The sequence below is a fragment of the Ictalurus punctatus genome, chromosome 7 (genome assembly GCF_001660625.3).
Source record: "Ictalurus punctatus breed USDA103 chromosome 7, Coco_2.0, whole genome shotgun sequence".
Taxonomy (NCBI): domain Eukaryota; kingdom Metazoa; phylum Chordata; class Actinopteri; order Siluriformes; family Ictaluridae; genus Ictalurus; species Ictalurus punctatus.
Window position 1 is genome coordinate 12,092,138 of NC_030422.2, and position 20,469 is coordinate 12,112,606.

The 20,469-nt window shown below is 40.0% G+C and overlaps 2 protein-coding genes and 1 long non-coding RNA gene across 5 annotated transcripts; 1 reads left to right on the forward strand and 2 right to left on the reverse strand.

The window, feature by feature from the left end:
* Nucleotides 1-208: 208 nt before the first annotated feature.
* Nucleotides 209-4,481, reverse strand: LOC108267715 (uncharacterized). Its single transcript, XR_008396684.1, has 6 exons — nucleotides 4,431-4,481; nucleotides 4,141-4,232; nucleotides 3,741-3,947; nucleotides 3,291-3,382; nucleotides 2,106-2,271; nucleotides 209-291 (listed from the first exon to the last, which is right to left on the reverse strand). It is a non-coding gene; the product is annotated as an uncharacterized LOC108267715 (long non-coding RNA).
* Nucleotides 4,482-7,991: 3,510 nt separating this feature from the next.
* apol1 (apolipoprotein L, 1) lies at nucleotides 7,992-15,918 on the reverse strand. Of its 3 annotated transcripts, none has more exons than XM_017472062.3 (14): nucleotides 15,567-15,918; nucleotides 14,278-14,402; nucleotides 13,920-13,994; nucleotides 13,477-13,557; nucleotides 13,336-13,398; nucleotides 13,133-13,192; nucleotides 12,397-12,456; nucleotides 12,249-12,308; nucleotides 11,910-11,960; nucleotides 10,511-10,573; nucleotides 10,391-10,430; nucleotides 10,223-10,274; nucleotides 9,623-10,076; nucleotides 7,992-9,464 (listed from the first exon to the last, which is right to left on the reverse strand). In XM_017472062.3, the coding sequence occupies exons 2-14, from the start codon at nucleotides 14,284-14,286 to the stop codon at nucleotides 8,937-8,939; spliced, it is 1,596 nt and encodes a 531-aa protein (XP_017327551.1). In that variant the 5' UTR covers nucleotides 14,287-14,402; nucleotides 15,567-15,918; the 3' UTR covers nucleotides 7,992-8,936. The 3 variants fall into 3 exon arrangements, with proteins under 3 accessions (XP_017327551.1, XP_017327550.1, XP_047012676.1); XM_017472061.3 differs by having other exon boundaries at nucleotides 10,511-10,576; nucleotides 15,567-15,917; XM_047156720.2 differs by lacking the exon at nucleotides 12,397-12,456 and having other exon boundaries at nucleotides 10,511-10,576; nucleotides 15,567-15,917.
* Nucleotides 15,919-16,679: 761 nt separating this feature from the next.
* LOC108267718 (adiponectin) lies at nucleotides 16,680-20,374 on the forward strand. Its single transcript, XM_017472063.3, has 6 exons — nucleotides 16,680-16,874; nucleotides 18,444-18,636; nucleotides 18,735-18,821; nucleotides 18,998-19,072; nucleotides 19,468-19,608; nucleotides 19,904-20,374. The coding sequence occupies exons 2-6, from the start codon at nucleotides 18,444-18,446 to the stop codon at nucleotides 20,197-20,199; spliced, it is 792 nt and encodes a 263-aa protein (XP_017327552.1). The 5' UTR covers nucleotides 16,680-16,874; the 3' UTR covers nucleotides 20,200-20,374.
* The last annotated feature ends 95 nt before the right edge of the window (nucleotides 20,375-20,469 follow it).

The window sequence follows — 20,469 nt, forward strand, 5'->3', positions numbered from 1 at the left end:
GTTCCTGCAGGATCACAATTAGATGGAAACGACACACACTTCTTAGTGCTGCCACAATTGTTACGAGTGACGCTGAGCTGAAGATGTTGAGAAAACAAGAGATATGATCAGTGTCATTAACATAACTCAACGAGAAATGACATGTCTGGTTAGTTCAACAGGAGAGTTAAGAAGAGTGATGATGATTGTGAATAATAAACTCCATTACATTTGGAATATTGCTCTTTGGGTCTGCCAGGTTTAATGATCCTTTGGAGTTAAATACAATAGCTGCATTTCCCAGGTCTGTTCCTGTAGGAATGAAACAGAATATCTTTAATAAACATCTCTTCTAGGTTAAATCCCTGTCAGCATTTTTTCTTCTGTGTTTTGTTTCTTTCTTGTACTTGTAAAGCAACCTTGGGTATGAGAAAACCGCTATATAACTTCTGACCATAACTCTGGAACATTCTGACCAAAGTTGGGCCAAGTGCTGCCAACGCTCTAGCACCACCATCAGGTCAAACTTAGACCTAATATGGAAGTACGTTAATGGTCATAACTTTCGAACTGTATGTCCAAAATTTAAAAGCCAGTTATCCCTGGATTCCTGCTCCACCTTGTGGTCAAGAACTGTACCAATTTTTTTTTAATTCCCTTATATCATTTGAAGAGCTTGTACTAAAAACACACTTCTTTTTTCCCATAATTCCCTGGAGTATGCTGAAGTGAACACACACCAAGATCTGAAATTCAAGTGTACTTCCTGGTGACCATCTTGGATTTTGACAAAAACTGTTTTTTCTGCTACTCCTCCTACAAATGGTGTCTAATCAACACCACATTTGGCAGTCATCATATTTAGACTAACCTGGACAAGTTATCAAAATAATGTTGAAATTCCAAATGGTTTGCCCATAATGTGCTAACAGATCCAACGGCGAAGCCACCAAGCAGGACGTGAGGCTGTAAATGCTGCTTGCGGCTTTAATTACCAAAGGTGCATAGGCACCCTTTTGTTATTCTGTTTTCTTCTTCTTCTTCTCTTCTTCTTCTTCTTCTTCTTCTTCTTCTTCTTCTTCTTCTTCTTCTTCTTCTGGCGAGGGTGTCTATGGCAGCCCATAGAATTGTTCAGTAAAAAGTTATAAAATTTGGCACACTGATTGGGGAGGGTCCAAGGAACATTTGAACCAAATTTGGGCCGAGTGCTGCCAACGCTCTAGCGGGTAAAATTTTACTTCCTGTTGACCATCTTGGATTTTCTCAAAAATATGCATATGCAATGATTTTCATGAAAGCACCACTTACTGGTCAAAAGTTACAGGAACATGCTGAAAATGCTTCCATCAAACCACTAGTTTTGCTCCTCTTCCTCCAAATTTTGTCCAATCTTCAGCAAATTTGGCTCACATCATCTTGAGACCTGTCTAAACAACTGTCTGCTGCCATTCTAGCCGTTCAGCATACTATCATACAGACAACACAGAGTGAGGCACTGTGAGGCACTCAAAGAGGATCAAATGTTTGCTTATCCAAATATGTCAAAAAAGCCAACAATTTCCATGGAGATTTCCTCATTTCCTCACTTGTAAGTCACTTTGGATAAATGCATCTGCTAAATGAATAAATGTATGTAAATGTAACAGTTGCAGCATGTCTGTGAATGTACAGCTCACCGAGTCTGGGTGCTTGGCCCCTGAAAATGCTGCTTGTGTTTATTATTATTATTAGTAGTAGTAGTAGTAGTAGTAGTAGTAGTAGTAGTATCTCACTATTGCATTGTTTTATCATTACCTTACTTTTCAAGAGAAATTTGTTCAATACACATTACATGCTGAATTGAGTCAAAATGCTTTTAAACTGTAGGTGTATAAGGTTGTTTTTTTTCAATGTTGTAAACAATCCGTCTCACTGTAGAATGGTGAATTAAATTTTTTTTTGGAGATGGTGTGGCTGTAGTAACCTTGCTGCTGTTTACTTTCTTAATGATTGGGGAAGCAGGAAGGGTGTACTTTTTCCCACCTGGGTTCTGAATGTTTTTTGAGAAGGTGTGTGTGTGTGTGATTCAGTCATAAGAAAAATTCTAATGAATCACTAATATGCAGGATACGAGTATGAAAGCTCACCATTTGTGTTTCCATTAAGGATGGCGATGTTGAAAGACAACTGAACAGTTGCTTTGATGAGGATGGAACTGAGGAGGATGGAATTGAGGGTGATGTTGAAGACACACTGAATAAGACTCTGGTCTCTTGTTACTGAACCCTGAACACTAGTTATATTTATGGCGGTCTATGAAGAGGTACAGAGAGAGACAGTGTTGGGGTTAGGGTTAGAGATTTAGGATTGGAAATTCATAGGAATTTGGAAATCTGAAAGGCATATAAAAGTTTAGCATTAGTGGTTATACAACCTCAATTCCGAAAAAGTTGGGACAGTATGTAAAATGCTAATAAATAAAAACAAAGAAGAGTGATTTGTAAATGTACTTTGACTTGTATTTAAACAAAAAACCTATAAAGACACCTATAAAGCATCAAATAACGGTATTTGATGCTTTAACTAATCAACTGCATCGGTTTTGAAGGTAAATGTTTATTTTGAAATTGATGCATGCAACACATTCCAAAAAAGTTGGGACAGGAGCAGTTTAAGACTAATAGCGATGTGAGAAGTTGAAATAAGAAGGTGATGTGAAACAGGTGAGGCAATCGTCTAATCATAGTATATAAGGAGCCTCCAAAAAAAGGCCTAGTCCTTCAAGAGCAAGGATGGATCGAGGCTCACCAATCTGAGAACAGATGCGTCGGTGAATAATCCGACACTTTGAGAACAACATTCCCCAAAGACAAATCGGTAGGATTTTTGGCATTTCACCTTCTACAGTGCTCAATATAATTCAAGGAATCCGGTCAAATCTCGGTGCGTAAAGGGCGAGGCTGAAAACCGCTTCCGAATGCGCGTGATCCCCGATCACTCGCTTTTTTGAGTGTGTTGCAGTCATCAGATTTTAAATGAGTTAAAATAACTTAAATTCACTAAGTAAAACATCAAATAATTTCAATATAGTACAGCATAAACTGAATTTTCAAATGACTCATTTTGTTTTTGGTTTTTTTTGCATTTTCCATAATGTCCCAAACTTTGTAAGTCCCAAATTGGGCTTATAATTTTATTGGTTGGAGCAACTGCATTCTTTATGAAATTTAATGAAATCTCTTATCGAATTGTTAATTATTGCATTATATCTGAAATTTATGTCACACTCTTCATATACACAAATCAAGTGAACTTCTACGTCAGAGTCATACCAGGTTAGCAGGAGTCAATGCTGGGTCTTTCTGAATAGCTGTTTTGAAGAAGCGCTGTTGTTATTGTTGCCACAGACAAACACAGCAGTTCCCTAAAAAGAACAATTATTACAACCGTAACTCGGTGGAAGTGTTGATTTGAACAAGGAAGTAAAATCCATCAATTTTACAGGTTTATAATTATTTAACTATATTGATCATTAAATATCTGAGATTTACTGACTGCCTCACTGTTGTGTTATTTTTGTTCAAATATATTTATGTAGATGGTCTACCAGTTTGACCAGTTTTGGCAGTTTTGGCAGTTTTGGCAGCTGCGTTTTGGCAGCTGGGAGCTCGTCAGACCGAGCTGGATGTTTCAGTTTACAAGAAATGTAAAGATATTTATTTAATATTTATTGCTTCTAAATTTATCAGCCAATAAAAGTGGTTCTGAGTTGATCATTTTACTTGAATTAGTTGCTGGGTTTGGCTGCTAGTGGGTGTGAGTCCCAGCGCCACATATCCTGAAGTCGTGCCGGAGAGTTCCACGGTTAGTACTGCATTACTGAGCTGAGTAGAGCTGAAAAAACAGCTGGAGTTTCCTGCAGGATCGCAATTAGATGGAGTCGACACACACAGCTTAGTGCTGCCACAACCAGTAAGAGTGATGTTGGTCTGAAGATTATAAGAAAGAAAAAGAACCATCATTAACCCTTGCGTTCTGTTCTGTTCATGACCCGACCCATTTCATATCATTTACAATGGTCTTCTGTTTCCATACAGATGATTTATACTGTCTATCAGTAACACAAAGATAAGTCCATGTTACACAACAAGTCCAGTGATCCTTAAGCTTTGTTTTTCTTACACCGAGTGATGTCGTTGTCTGCAGCTGGGCTTCAGTGACGTGACAAACGGCACAGACGAACACAACTGCCACGATCAGTTTGGCCTCCATGTCTGATAACACACACACGTACAGCGTTGCTGTCTGTTTCCAAACTCTTTCCTTCTGAACTAGTGCACTACGCTGCAATTTTCAACCTCTACATTTCAAATGAATAAATGAATCATCACAATTATTCGTATTTAGTAAACAATTCTAACATTATATTCATGTACAGTTGAAAACAAACGTTGAAAAATAAGACAACTGACCTGCTAAGATGGAATGATAAGACGGCTGATTCTGTACGCAGTGAATAAGATGCCTAGCGTGTGTGACTCGTGCCTAGATGGGTCAGTCTTTTTAAACTCTGAGGGTGTGGCATCTGCAGAAATAAAAAAAAAGTTGAAATACAGGTTTATTATTGATGTAAAATGAGCATCATAACAGAAACGTGAACCCACACTGGGGACACCTTATAGTGATCCATTCAAAAGACTGTTGAAGGTCAGTGTTCATGAATAAAATCAACACTATAAAAAAAGAAATGTAATGAATGAATGAATGAATGAATGCCTTTTATTGTCACTATACATATGTACAATGAAATTAAGAGCCACTCCTTTTTGTTCCGTGCAAACATATACATTCAATACACAAGAAGAATAAACAGATAATACACAGATAAATAAACAAGATAAATAAACAAAATAAATAAACAAGATATACAATATATGCAAGATATATGCACGATAGATAGATATTAGGGTGGATGGCAGAGGTACTATGAAATGCACAGTTTGAGACAATATATACATATGCTTTGATGCACCTGTAACGTCTCCCTGAGGGCAACAGATTGAACAGATCAAAGCCAGGGTGAGAACTGTCCTTAATGATGGTTTTTCCTCTGCTGAGGCAACGGGAAGTGTAAATATCCATCAGGGAGGGGAGAGGGCAGCCAATGATCTTCTGTGCTGCTCTTACTACCCTCTGAAGCCTCTCCCTGTCTGCTGCGGTGCAGCTACCGTACCACACCGTGATACAGTATGTCAGCAAGCTCTCGACGGACGAGCGGTAGAAGATCAGCAGCAGATTGGAGTCCAGATTGTACTTCCTGAGAACCCTCAGGAAGTGTAGCCGCGTTTGAGCCTTCTTGATAACCGCTGTGATGTTGTCCGTCCAGGAGATGTTAGCAGAGATAAGGACGCCAAGAAACCGGACGGTGTGGACCTTCTCTACACACTCCCCATTAATGAAGAGGGGGGCCAGCTCCGTGTTGTGTTTTCTGAAGTCTACAATAAGTTCCTTGGTTTTCTTGGTGTTTAGAGTCAGGTTGTTCTTTGAACACCAGGCTGCCAAGTTTAGGACTTCCTCTCTGTAGGCTGCCTCCTCTCCTTTTGAGATAAGTCCGACCACTGTGGTGTCGTCAGCAAACTTGATGATAAGATTATTGTTGTAGACTGGTCTACAGTCATCTGTGTAGAGACAGTACAGGAGGGGGCTCAACACACAGCCCTGTGGAGAACCTGTGCTCAACGTGCGAGTGGAGGAGAGGTGGGGCCCGAGTCTCACTGTCTGGAACCGGTTGGTGAGAAAGTCCTTTATCCAGGCACACGTGAGGCGGGGGAGGCCAAGGGTGACCAATTTGGTGACGAGAATGTCCGGAATTATTGTATTAAAAGCCGAACTGTAATCCACAAAAAGCATCCGTACGTAGCTCTGTTGCTGCTCAAGATGTCTCAACACGTAGTGGACAGCTACGGCGATAGCATCCTCTGTGGATCTGTTTGCACGATAAGCAAATTGAAAAGGATCGAAATCTGGGGGGAGGTAGTCCTTGATGTGCTGAAGAACCAATCTCTCAAAGCACTTCATGATAACTGGAGTGAGGGCTACAGGACGATAATCATTCAGGCTAGTGGTGGGCGATTTCTTTGGCACTGGAATGATTGTGGCTGATTTTAGGAAGGGCGGGGTGACTGCTTGGGCCAGGGAGAGATTGAAAATTCTGGTAAAGATGTGGGCAAGCTGGTGGGCACATGATCTGAGCACGTTACCAGGTACACCGTCTGGGCCAGCAGCCTTCCTGGGGTTCACTGCCAGAAACATCCGTCTAACATCGTGTTCCCTCACAGTAAGTAGAGTGGTGCAGGAACCAGAAGGGGATGGAGGCAGGGCTGGACTGGTACGGGGGCCAAATGAGGGTGGAGGTGGGGCTGGAGCAGATGAGTGCTGTTGTTGTGATGTTTCAAAGCGAGCGAAGAAGCAATTTAGCTCTTCTGCCAGAATCGCACTCAGGACTCCTGTTGTCGCCTCACGGCCTCTGTAGTTCGTGATGTTCTGTATACCCTGCCACACCTCCCGTTTATTTTTGCTGGACAGGTGGGACTCTATGCTCCTCTTATAGGCCGCCTTAGCTTCCTTAATACCGCCTTTCAGGTAATGAGAGGAACTAGCTGAAGGAATAGCTGTTTTTCCTTTAAATCTATCACTTTCTTCACTAAACTCGATTGTCCACGTCGGATTCTTCAAGTCAACTTCATCAATAAAATATCTTAAAATAGAACGTGTTTCTCTGAAAACTGTGGCTGGCTGACCTTGACCTAATGATTTACAGTCTCCTAGTTAGCTTTGACTACAGCTTGGATTTAACTGGATTCTGAACTTGACATACCGTCACATAACTAGGCCTCGACTTATTTACAAACTCCTAGATAGCACAAATGTTCAACAGAGAGATTTCTGGAATAGCTCATTGATTTACCTGCTAATCATGTAAACAGATGAGATACATTATAATCTTGGGGAAACGTGCTTGTGCGAGTCATCAAGACTTTCAAGGTGTGGCACCGTTACCCATTCTTGGTCCTCATGGCCAAAGTGAAATATGTACCTGTATATCAGGACAGCTGAAAGACTTGATCCCTGGTTAGCTTGATGGGATTGTTCTTTATTTGATTAGTTTAATTCATCCCACAGTGCTGTTGATGGCAGTGGTGGCTCAGTTCTTAAGACATTGGCTTACTCCTCAGAAGGTCAAAAGTTCAAATCCTAGCACCACCAAGGTGTCATTGTTGGGCCCTTGAGCATGGCCCCTAAATCTCAACTGCTCAGATTTATAAGTGAGATAAATATAAGGACATCTGCCAAATGCTGTAAATATAAAAAGTAAAAGTTGAACATTTTGCGACATCTTCAGAACAGAGGAGTTTCTGCTTTGTGGTTTCTCAGGTAGCATGACGAGCTGCGATTTTGTCGTAATACAGTTTTTCCCCCATCGCTTCAACGCACGACTCATAGCCAAATAATGCACTCAGAATCATTCACACAGAGCAGATATGTACTGTACACACACCAACCAACACAGCTACATATTCTGTATTTCAAAACACAAAATATGTGTAAATAAATCGTCGGCAATAAGATGTGACATTGCAGGGAATATTGTTAAATATCATACGTAATGTACGGTGTTACACCTTGAGATATACATACGATTTCAATATCATTTCAATATCATCCAGTTCCTCAATACTATAAAAATATAACGTCTTTCTAAATTCTCCCCATTAATTACTTCTCCCCAGAAATTCTGACATTCCTTACTTTACCTAATAAAGTCATTATTATTTGCTTTAATTCCTGCCGTTTCCTGTAATAAATAAATAAATCGTTATTCAGCCGATGACGATGATGGATTCGATCTAACGCTCATAAGGTTTTACTCAGACTCATGGAGTCCGTGCCAGCTCGCTGTTATTAAAGCAAAAGGCAGACATGATAAATACACCAAAATTCTGACCTCCATCCAATTATTGAAAAGATTCCACTTTTCACTCAAGTGAAGTTTATTGGCAGTAATTATCACTTGTAACAAAACAGTTTGTAGTAAACCCCACTGTGTGTGCAGTTTTAAAGACAAAAGAACAGAATTCCGACAGTTTCATCATAAGACAATACAGTAAAAACCCTGAGAAATGACAACAGGGACACGTAGACTATCTACAACAAAGCGCTCAATGTGCAAATATAAAAGACAAAACATGAGATGTCTAAAAGCTTTTTTTTTTTTTAAACAAATATACAATGTTTTCAGTACTACTGCTGAAATGTGAAACAGTCAGGACTAGGCTTGTGTGTTATAACATTATTATCATTCTTACATCATATTACATTTGATCAGCATTTATATTATATTTCCAATTTATATTATATTCCCAGACCTGCCAAAATGTATCTGTTTTTTGCATAGCAGCTCAACAAAACCATCGGAGAAGCTGGTTTTAGACAGTAAACAGTTGATATTTAGGTGCACTGCATTACAGGTAGATTGGGGATTTTGGGGTGGGGGGGGGGTGAAGCCCCGCCCCCTTCCTGAATCTCATCTCTTGCTTTCAGTCAAGGTAAAAATGGGCAATGTTTTGAGTTCCTTCGTGTGAAATAAGATCTATCAGTGTATATCTGACTTTAGACTTGTATATATTTATTCAGGTTATTATTTTTATTTAAATATTTCTGCCAACATTTTTTCCTGATTTTGATCCGAATAATCCTAACGGTGATTATTATAAGGTCATTACATTCACTGCTTTGGTTTTCTTTCTTTCTTTTTTTTTTTACCGGGAAGAGTTTCAGGAGGATGCTGAGGAGAAGGTGTAGAAGATAGCAGTGGCATTGTTAATTCTTTCTTTGCAGATAAGGACATTGAGAAAATGGAGGAGTGACGTTTGGAGATGGAAGAGGAGGACATACGATTCGTTTAAGACAGGACTGTGTCAGGACAGAGTTTGAGCTTCTGCCTGTGCTTCAGTGTTCTGTGACAGAGAAGAGGATGCGCAAGGAAAAGTAGAGGAAGAGATGGAGGTGCCAGAGGTGGATGAAGAGGAGGACAGGGCGGTTGAGGTGGATATGGAGGATGAGGGGCTGGAGATGGAGATCATGGAGGTGTTGGAACACTGCAGCTCCTCTCGGATCATATTGAGCTCCACCAGTCCTTGATGCAGCTGCTCTGCCACATCCCTGATCTTTCTGGCAAATTCCGACTTGGCTCCTTTCCTAAGTTCATGAGAGTCCTTTGCCACGAAGTAAACATCCATGGCAACAAAGAGACCGGTGAGGACGCCCGTCGCCATGGCTGCAACCTGAACTGCTCTGGCTGCTGTGCCACCTGTTGCCATGGCGACTTGTGTGAACCTGGTGATCTCATTGGCATTGATAAGCACTGCTTTGCCCGCCATGACACCATCCTCGTAGATATTGTTGATTCCGGAGAAATCGCTATCGTACGCCTTTAGCTTTTTCACCTTCGAATGAAAACGGGATGAATCATCGATTACAATGTTAAAAGGATTTTTAAAACATCAACTTTGTCATTAATTTATCCTCAGTATGTGCTGGTCAGAGTCCAATTAAACTCAAATGTTCGCTACGTGATGGAAAACTTATTGAAGGAACTCCTCACCTTGGGAGCATTTAACTCTCGCAGGTTCTCGATGCCCCGTTTGATGAATCGTGTGCATTTGTCGATGTCGGCCATCTTGCTCTGGAAGTCCTTCACGATACGCTCCACTTTCTTGCGGTCCATCGAGCCATGGACGGTGTTGGAGATACTGGCCGACGCCGATGTTAACCCGCCTGCTGCAGCCACGCCCAGGCCCACTGCTGTGACAATCAGGGATGTTCCCATTGTAACAGGCGCCAGGGCGAGGCCTGTTATAGTGGCCACACCCCCAATAGCGCTGGTGGAGCCACCTGTGATCTGGGCCACTTTGGCCCTTTTGTTGAAGCGGTCCAGACCGTCGGCGATGAGGCTGAGATCAATGATGTGCTGCCAAAGAGCTTCTGCTCGCTCTGAAAACAGCTGGTTAAACACGCGAATGCCGCGTTGCACCTTTTCAGCTGTTAATGCAAATGTCCTAAAGAGAGGAAAACAACTGTAGAATTTACTGACATTTTAAAATTTGCATTAAAACGGGAAAAAAGGATTACTAGAACGCAAAGCCTTAGTGTGAAAAAGTAAAGTAAGAGAAGTAAAATACTAATTTGTAGCTAAACAGCTTACTTAGCCTCCTCTTTTTCTGTCATATCTTCATCTTTGAACATCGGCTCCCATTCTGAACAACACAAGCAGACGCTATGGTTACCTTACCATTCATTTATATCACACGTTCTCAGCCTTAATGTTGTTACCCATCTAAAATCTGTATATATACGTTTTAAACACACTCACGTTGGACCGTGCTCCACCACTCCATGAGGCTGTCAAGATCCTGTGAGAGAAAACAAGTTGTTTACATCTACATAAAACTAACTGTAGAAAAAGAAAACGGTAGACGTATTGCTGAAAAACCTCCTCGTCTTCGCTGTGAACTCGTTCCAGACGAAACCCGTTCAGCTGCTCCATGAGCGAATTCTTCTTTACGGAAAAAAAAGACAAAATATTTTGAAAATCCTATATATAAGCTTGTCCTCACTTTGCATGTTTGTTTGTTTTTTTATTATTGCAAATCATTTTTAAAATACATTTTCAAATGCAAATCTTCAGCATGACATTTTTTTTACCTGCAAGGTGTAAACCTGCAGACCAGTAAGAGTTTGGGTAAGCGTCTAAGGACTTAGCACATTTGGTAATTTTATTCCACTCTTACTCGCAAAAATGCTCCAGATCTCTCAGACAGTGAGCGGATCTCCTGTACACACCCCTCTTCAAGTCATTCTTCAAGTCACATGTTTTTAACAGGACTTTTGCAAAATGTCGTTCCTTTGTTGACTTGGATTTGTGCTGGAAAGTGAAATTTCTGTTCATCTTCAGCTGTCTAACAGAGGCCTGCAGGTTTTCTGCCAATATAGATTTTGGAGTATTTGGAGCTCTCCATGATTCCCTCTATCTTGACTAGAACCCCAGTCCCAGCCAAAGAAAGAAAAGCAGAACCATAACGTGATGCTGCCACCACCATGCTTCACTCTGGGTATTTTGTTCTTGTCTTGTTTTTGCGTCAACAACATATCTTTTAGAAGTTTAGAAGTCCTACAGTGGTCTCATCAGACCATGACACATTTGTCTTCGCCACCCTACCCCATAGCCCAGTGAAGAATACGAGAGATAGCTGTCACATGCAGGGTGTAACCAGTATTTGCCAGATGTTCCTGCAGCTCCTTTAATATTGCTGTAGGTCTCTTGGCAGCCTCCCTGTTAAGTTTTCTTCTTGTTCTTTTGTCTATTTTGGCGGAACATCCTGTTCTTGATTATGTTTCTTTTTCGTTTTTGAATCTAAAACATTTCTATTTGTTTTTCACTCAACTTTTGTTGGTTGCTAAATTCCATTAAAGGAATAATTTTAATATTTTTACATCATTAAAAACCTGCAATATTAATAGAAATGTGTAAACTTTTTCAACCCCAATTCCAATAAGTTCCCAATTAACCTCCAGCTTTTTTTCTTTTCCAGCTTTTTGTTGGCCCCTCCCAGCTTTTCTGCGACGTGTTGTAGGTCTGAAATTCAAAAGGACCTTATTTTTTCCCTTAAAATGCCATATTTCCTCAGTTTAAACATTTGATAAGCTTGCTATGTTCTGTTGAGAATAACATCTGGGTTAAACACATTCTATGGCCTTAAAGGTACAGCCAATGAAATTGGCTACCTTTTACACATAAACAGTCTACGACTCGCTTACGTTTCCATTTACGGATTCTGCAGGAAGACTTTAATGGACAGTAATAGGCAGTAAAATTCCCCCTCTCTGAATACCTCTACATCATCAGTGCCGTCTTCTCCGCTCTTCTTCTGAACCATTTTACTCTGTAATAAATAAATAAAGAAATAGCTTAATTAATTGAATAAATGAATAAAAACAACGCATGTACAGTTCTGCTATGTAAGATAAATGAACATAAATTCACACATACAGTATACATAAGCAGTTATACTGAGCTATTCAACACCCATGGACATTGCTGTTGTGAAGGAAAATGCTGACTCAATTAACTCCAATTAACATTAACAATTAACCATTCTGATTTCCAGTGTTCTATTAAAGTGAAATGAAAAACCCCCACAAAAACGAAAGATAAAGTTTCCTCCCCCTACCTTAGCTGTCACATGAGGCATGAAGGGATTCTTCTTTTTCTTTACATTCTTTTTCTTTGGCTTTTAGTGGAGAAAGAAACCAACATTAAAAGTTTGTTATTATTTGATTATTATTGATTATGAAACGAATAAGCTATGATGATTATACCGGTATTTTTTCTCTCTCGACTGCAGAGGCTGCTTCGTTCACATGCTTGTCACTGTCATCCTGTTACACGCGTTTTACACGTGCGGTGATGAAAACAGCGTGTGAAAACATTACACAAAACACGTTCATGCAATTTATCATCCGGCTAAAGTTTCCTGGATCCAAAATCTCAAGGCTCCGTCACCAACTGGGTTCATTTCAATATCCCTACAACAAATCATCGTTTCTGCATGTGTATTATCAAATTATGATTGTTACTTTGGAGAATTTGTCAAATTGTGCGTTCGATTTTTGTCATTCTATGAATGTGCGCTTATATTTTAAAGTAAACACACTCTACCTCTACCTCAGAAGGTTGTGAGTTCAAATCCCAGCACCGCCATGCTGTCCCTTCTGGGCCTTAACCCTCAACTGCTCAGTTGTATAAATATATATATTTACTTTCACTTCTGTAAGTCGCTGTAAGTTTACCCCTGTGAAGGAAGTGGCCACATCTGGCACAGATATGACTAGCACACAGCTGTTCACCTAAAAGTGAACATAGTGTGTGCTAAGCTCAACTGCTATTGAGGTGGACAGGCATACATCACTGTCTTTCCTCCCATTTGAGGAATTCCAACTTGAGCATGTCTCTTTCAGCTATTTGGCCTACTTGTAGTTAGCCAGGTTCTCAGAGTTGTAAGCGGGAGTCAGAGAATAATCAGAGAAGAATGATGCTGAACATGTGTTTTGTTACCTGACCTCCTTCATCTTCACTTCCTTTGACCTGCTGTTTGTTGCCAGACACAACAGAATCCTAAGACAAAACAAGAGAAGGAATAAACCACTGGATGTCCAGCATGTTCACTTGATCACTCGCTAGTATGCATGTAAGGTAATAGAGAGAGAGAGAGAGAGAGAGAGAGAGAGAGGAAAAGACAGAGTAAACCTCTGCTGTACCTGATTATGATCCGCGTCGGTTGGATTCACACTCAGACGGTGTGAGATGGTCTTTCTGAGCTCCTGGTGAACAGATAAGCTGATTAACATCACAAACATCACAATCTCTGTTTTTTATAGTTATTCTGTAACACACTGTACCTCCTCACTGGGTCTTGGAGGGACGAGAGGGGTTTCATCTGCTCGGTCTTTCTTCTCTGTGATGTCTGAGCTCCCAGCACCCTGGGACACACACACACACAAACACACACACACACACACACAAAGACAGGCTGAGTCTCATGAGCGTTATTCAGAGAAGGGAAAGGGAAGGAATGAAAATAGGAAGTGACAGGAACAGGAAGAGAATAAAAATAATAATAATAATAATAATAATAATAATAATATAATATTAATAATAATATCAGTATCAGTGTTGTTAAATTGAATATTAAAAACGTTTAAAAACAAGGATAATATAAGCTGAGTTAAAAAGTGAGCAAACTTAGACTAGAAACTGAATTCTGTTGGTTTCGCTTCCACATATAAGTGCACTTTTGATTGGTGAAATCCCCACTCTGCTCATGCACAGATGTTTCTCCCACCTGGTCATGAGTGCAGTTCTGAGCCAGTTTGGGAGAGCGCCTGAAAAAGCTGCTCAGCATTCCTCCTGACTTTTCCTGTAAACGAGGAACGGATGACGTGAGACACACAGCAGTGTAGGATTCACGCGTTTACGGGACACAATTTTATCAAAGAACTTTTATAGTAACCGAAAGGATGTACAGTAACCCCTGTGAAAGCACTCCACCAGCCGTTGTCTTCTCTCTCTCTCGCTCTCTGTGGTTTAACCTTTATACTGTATGGACCATGAAAGAGAGGAACTTCTATCTCTCTCTCGCTCAGGCTACAAAGAGAAGGTTTCTCACCTCATGGTGAGACCATAAAAAGAAAATGGCTCACATCGTCCATCAGTGTAAAATCAGCCGATGCTGCCCAGTTACGAAACCGTATCCACAGACAGGTCAATCACACTGCATCACCGTTCACCTGGAGTGGAGTCACCTCACCGCCGATCAATCTGTAAACTGTACAAGAACATTGTGTCCTCACATCGACTGAACATCTGGGCAGAAAGAGATCATGTTTACTAGTTGTACTGTGCAGAGTCATTTGCAGCTACAAGCTATATATTTATATATTTCTCTAAAGCTGCTTTGTGACAACATTCACTGCTATACACAGAAAACTGAACTAAAATCAACATTGTTTTAATCACATGTAAATGTAAGCAGATCTGCACTCTCGGGTTTCCGAATGACTCTGACTGCCGGATACTCAGACCGATGTTGGACTGTGAAATCGGATCATTTAAACATAGGCAAAATGATTACTAACCAACCGGCCGGCGCTGAGGATTTTACTGCTACAGATCTGGTTAAATCTACTACATAGTTATTATTCATGTAGCTTAATAAACATGTAAATACTAATAATAATACAGTAATAAATATAATTAAGTCATCGTAAAACGATCAAAACATACAGCAGTAGTAAAGTTTACCTGAAGTTACATCATGATAAACATTTATAAATAAATAAACAAACGAACTGATTGGGAAAAAATACATGTTTATTAATTCATGTAGATTAAAAACATGTAAATAATAATAATAACACAGTAATAAATATAAATAAGTCATCGTAACACAATCAAAACATACAGCAGTAGTAAAGTTAACCTGAAGTTACATCATGATAAATATTTATAAATAAATAAACAAACAAACGGAACTGATTGGGGAAAAAAATGTAATAAACACGTTTTATTGTGTTAATGATAAATCCGTTATTTTTAGCCACGCCCATAACAATAAGAACAGCGTCGGCACCGGTCGTGGCCACGCCCACAATATCAAGGTCATTTGAGAGACTGAGGCAGGGGAAGTTACTGTGTTACACTTTTGATAAACAGGGTTTTGTTTTGTTTTGTTTTGCAACACTAAGATTAAAGTGTCTTGTTTGTCAGTTTATTATTAATAATCATTTCAACATTCAATCTTTCACTGATTTTCAAGGTTAAAGTGGTTAACGGTTAAAGTGCACAAACTGACGAAAATAGCTCCAGGTCACTTTCTTATTAAACCCGTTTCAAAGCATTCAGACCTCATACTGTTCTTTCTGACACTCAATACTGACACTTTTACAGAAAAACATGAAAAGAGAAAGAAAAAAACAACTCGCCAGCTTACCGTGTTACAACCCGAGCTCTTCCTTTCTTTTCACTCCGAGTTAAACGGTAAGTTAGTGAAACTCTTTCTCTGGGAGTGTTCTTCCCTGAAGGTGTTCCACTGCTACTCCCTTCTTCCTGAGTGAAAATCTTCCACTAGTCACCGATTCGACTGATCAGTCTGTTTGTGCTTTAGAACGCCTTCGGGTTCATGTGGAAAGCCAAAGAGGCCACAAATCATGACTGCTTGCGGTTACTCGTGTTTATCCCATTGAAGTGACTTCTTGCCATTTCCAAATCCTTCACAGTTCCTCATACAAACGAGGGCGTCCTGGCTCCACCTGACTCTGCAGCGGGTGTCATTTGTATGAGGAACTGTAAAGGATTTGGAAATGCAAGAAGAAGTCAGTGACAATGGGGTAAATATGAGTAACATGAGTCAGGTGGAGCGACGACGCCCTCTCCAAAGTCAGGTGGGGTGACAGCGCCCTCTGTAGAGTCAGGTGGAGAGATGACGCCCTCTGCAGAGTCAGGTGGAGCGACAACACCCTCTGCAGAGTCAGGTGGGGTGACGACGCCCTCTGCAGACTCAGGTGGAGCAACGACGCCCTCTGCAGAGTCAGGTGGAGCAACGACGCGCTCTGCAGAAATGGAAAGTTTTCACTGGTCAGGCGAGACGTAATTCATTCAGCAGCCATCTTCTGTACTCAATGCCCAACACAGAATAAACAGTGATACACATACTGATCTGGAGATATTAATAAGAAGCTTTATATGCATCTATACGCAATAATGTAAAATGTATTAAAATAATCTCCAAAAGACTAGCAAAACAACTAGAAAAGACAACGACAGCAAGGTATGAATCCAGTAGAGCATTACAGACATGAAATATGTGCACTGATCAGCTCAAATTTTAACTTTAATTGTGGAGCTACTGTTAGATTATTTGATTTTTTATCTCCCATATAATGAGGCCACTAGATGTGGGAGAGCTTCATGCTACACATGAGTATTCTCCATGCTGAGGAATGCGGAGGAGAGCGGAATGGACTGAATGGAGAGAAGGTTAAACGGGGAGAGCATGGATAAAGAGCAGAGCAAGAGGAGGGTAAAGAGAGGAGGAGGTGTGGTTCAAGGTGCTGGTTTATTAGCTGTAGTAATCCCCAAAGCACTATTTTGTACACAATCCTTTCTAATATTCACATGATTCCTCCTTTAGAGGTTTTTCCTGAACAAAGATATCCGGAGAATACAGCAATTTCTGGAAATATTCATTACAAATTCCACAGACAGAAAAGCTTTTAAAAAAAAAAACCTCCAACTTTAGGTAAGTAATTTAATTCCCTCTGTAAGTATTCCATGAATATTTTAATATTCTAACAAGATGATTATTTGCAGTAATTCTTCAAGTAACTGCTGTAACAATATGAACAAAAACGAATCATTTTAGTTAAAGTTTACAGCATATTTAATCTAAAAAGTTCAATAGGTGCAAAATCTGATATAGGAACAATTTAATGCTAAATAATACTTACCTTACGCTGAATTATTTAAAATGGCATGTATACCAAATTAGCTTCTAAATAAAGTAATTTTATTGTTATCATAAATGTCTGTTTCACGCTGTTAATGTGGGCTGTATCTTTATCCTCCCTCGTGCTTGGGCCTCATACCAGATTCCTGATGGGAGTTTGAGGGTGTGACACAGAGATTTTGCTGTTTTGGACAGAAATGGATTCCTTAACTTGACTTCAGTGAATGCTCACAGCCATGAGTGTGTGATTTTCTTTTCTTTCTTTTTTCACTTCTTTTATTTCATTTCCACCTTCTCCTGGGTGTTTCCCCCAACATTTTATGTCAATGCGTTTTATGGTTTGCTTTTATTGTTTTGTATAAATTCACTTTCTCTCTTGATCTAGAAGCCTCACAGGATCTTAGCTTGGCTGTTTTCCATCATTGTTGTAAGCAGATGTTCCTCTACGCAATCCCGTACCACATAATCATGCTTCTCAGTACACGCTCATCCTTTCTGCGTCTCTTCGTAATGAATCTGCTCTACTCAAGACTGCAATAAACTCTGTTCTGATCTCTGTAGCACACCGCGTGATAGCACGGGTCTCTGTGTCAGACTATATGATTGAATTCCTCTAACGAAAAAGACTGCGTAATGTTTCCCCGCACAATGGCTGAGAAAAAGAGAAAAAAATCCGTCTCTCATTCCAATACCTGAATTTTTTTAAGCTAGTTTCAGGTCTTTTGTTTGATATAGTTGGGATGGAAATGTTGGTGAAACCTGGTGAGCCTGGTTAATGATAGAAGCTCTTCATGCAGGAAACACATGTGCTGAATTAAACACAGTTCAACAAAGGTACATCTAAAATGAGCTTCTAGACCACTGTACACTGTATGATTGTATGTTGTAGACTCTAAAAGTTCCCTAGATCGACTTTAGTGTAAGTGGAGTGTGATAGCGTCTTGACTTCACTGAGTTTGAGACTTTATGTTAATGATGTCCTAGTACTAAAAAATCTAGGTTCATAAGTGAGGTTGACGAATAAAGGATGTTTTTCGGTCCATTAACACACTGTCCCATGAGTTTGGTGTCATCCTGTGCTGTCCTCCTATTGGTCAGATTTTCATTTGAAAATTCATACTAAATCACATTATTCTTTTTATGATCAGTGATTTTCAGGCCATAAATCATACAGTCTAAAGCTGGCTTTAGTGCAAAAATGTTTGATACTATTTAAATTGGATCTTTTCATTCATATGCTGAAATTTGTCAAACTCTTTGTCGCACCAGAGTTCTGTTCAGTTATCTGCAGTTACCCTACGTGAGATTTGGTACTATGTTCGGGGGAATTGTGTTTATTGGATCTGTTGATTGTGTCTGAAGATGGCGCTGTTGAGTGCTCTGTGGTTCTCGGTTCTGCTGCTGCAACACTTCGAGCTCCGTCTGAGTGCTGGAGCTGAGACTCTCAGCTGTCCTGCACCGGCTGGAGTCCCGGGTTCTCCTGGACACAATGGCCTTCCTGGACGAGACGGAAGAGACGGACATCCTGGACCTAAAGGAGACAAGGGAGAGTTGGGTGTGTGTGTGTGTGTGTGTGAGAGAGAGAGAGAGAGAGAGAGAGAGAGAGAGAGAGAGAGAGATACATTCATAGTTATTTCCCTGTTCTAATTTCAGGTCTGAGTGTGCAGGGACCTCCAGGTAAAATAGGACCAGAAGGTCCAACAGGTCCAGCAGGACCTAAGGGACAGAAAGGAGATCCAGGTAAACCCAAAACCTGTTAAAATACACAATTCTAAAAATAATATTCAGATGAATATGCTCAGAAAAAAGCTGCAAGAAGTCATTTGTGTAAGGAGCTGTAGGAACTTCATGAATTCTTGATAACCCTGAAATAGTACACATAATTTTTCACATAGTTTTTCTGATTGCACCTTTAGGCAATTTGCTGAACCCATCATCTCTACCGACAGAACTCGAACAGATTAAATACCTGGTTAATCTGATACTGCAAGGTAAATACTTCTCTAACCACTAACATCTACAGCAACAGTGCATGCCTTAATATTTTATTTCATTTCATTTCATTTATTTATTTTTTGCATGAGTGCAGGATTGTGTAGTAATATCGTCCATTTACATTACACAAAAAGTTTAGGGTTTTTTTCTGTCCATTTACATTACACAAAAAGTTTAGGGTTTTTTTCTGCGCAGACTCCATAAGAGAAGATGCATTGTTTATTTTATAATAAATAAAAAAAAGAGGAATAAAACAGTCTGGGAAGTGATTTTATAGTGTGACAACAGTAACTCCACTTCATTACACCAACTTGTCCATTTTTATTACATACATACATTGATTGGTCTGTACCAATGTAAACAAGTATGCTTCTTCTTCTTCTTTATTAAGAGCAACCCAAAGTGGCATTCTGGGCCACACTCTCCTCCCGTGCAGATCCTTACAGAGACATCGGACCATTTAAGGATCGTCAGACTCTGGTGTACAAAAGTGCTTTGACCAACATCGGTAATGCCTACGACACAAATACAGGTAATTTATCTATTTGCTATGTATAAATGTCTCTTATAATATTACTACAAACAATGAGCAAGTGTTAGAACCCTTAAACAAAAAGTGTGGCCACCCCCCCCCCCCCCCCCCCCCCCATATTCTCAATTTCATACCAAAGGCCAATGGATAAGAACAATCTATCAAAGTCAAACACAATGAAAATGCAGTTTTAGATATACCGTGACAGTTGTTGAAATTGTCCAAGCATTTTTTCATTAATAAAATAAAATCCTTTTCTTCAGCAGCTCAGTTATAACTGAAATCTTGCCTCCAGGTATCTTTACAGCACCAGTTAGAGGAGTGTACTACTTCAATGTTGTGCTCTTCAACGCAAACCCTCCCTCAACTGGTGTGGAAATAATGAAGAATGGAGTGCTTTTGGCTGCAGTGACCGATAATACACCAGGACACGACTCTGAGGACACGGCAAGTAACTCGGTCACTCTGCTGCTCGAGAAAGGAGACCAGATTTACAACGAGCTCCTGGTGAACCGGAAAGTTTACACGGATTCTGCGGGACGTAATTCGTTCAGTGGCCATCTTCTGTACGCAATGACCAACATTGAATAAACATGGATACTACACACTGATCTGGAGATGTTACTAATGTTGTCTTGATATCGATAAAGTGGCACAATACTGCTGCTGATTGTATCCATAAGTATCAAATCATGATTAAATGATTATAAGTTTATAATAATTGAAAAGTCAAAATAATGGCAAATTAAAAAAGCATGCATGAAAACCGAGTGTCTGTTTTCAATCATTAAGAAATGTTTGTACAACATACAGCATGAAAATACATCATGCTAACTGGGTTTTGATTAGCAGTGACAGTGT

Bases quoted from the DNA above. Each gene is read 5' to 3' on its own strand.
- LOC108267718 (XM_017472063.3), top strand. From the start codon at position 18,444: ATGGCGCTGTTGAGTGCTCTGTGGTTCTCGGTTCTGCTGCTGCAACAC. The intron at 18,637-18,734 runs GTGTGTGTGTGT...TTCTAATTTCAG, and splicing joins AGGAGACAAGGGAGAGTTGG to GTCTGAGTGTGCAGGGACCT. The intron at 18,822-18,997 runs GTAAACCCAAAA...TTGCACCTTTAG, and splicing joins GGGACAGAAAGGAGATCCAG to GCAATTTGCTGAACCCATCA.
- apol1 (XM_017472061.3), bottom strand. The intron at 11,961-12,248 runs GTAGGGGGAGGA...TATTTATTACAG, and splicing joins TGCCTCATGTGACAGCTAAG to AGTAAAATGGTTCAGAAGAA. The intron at 10,275-10,390 runs GTGAGTGTGTTT...TGTGTTGTTCAG, and splicing joins GTGGTGGAGCACGGTCCAAC to AATGGGAGCCGATGTTCAAA.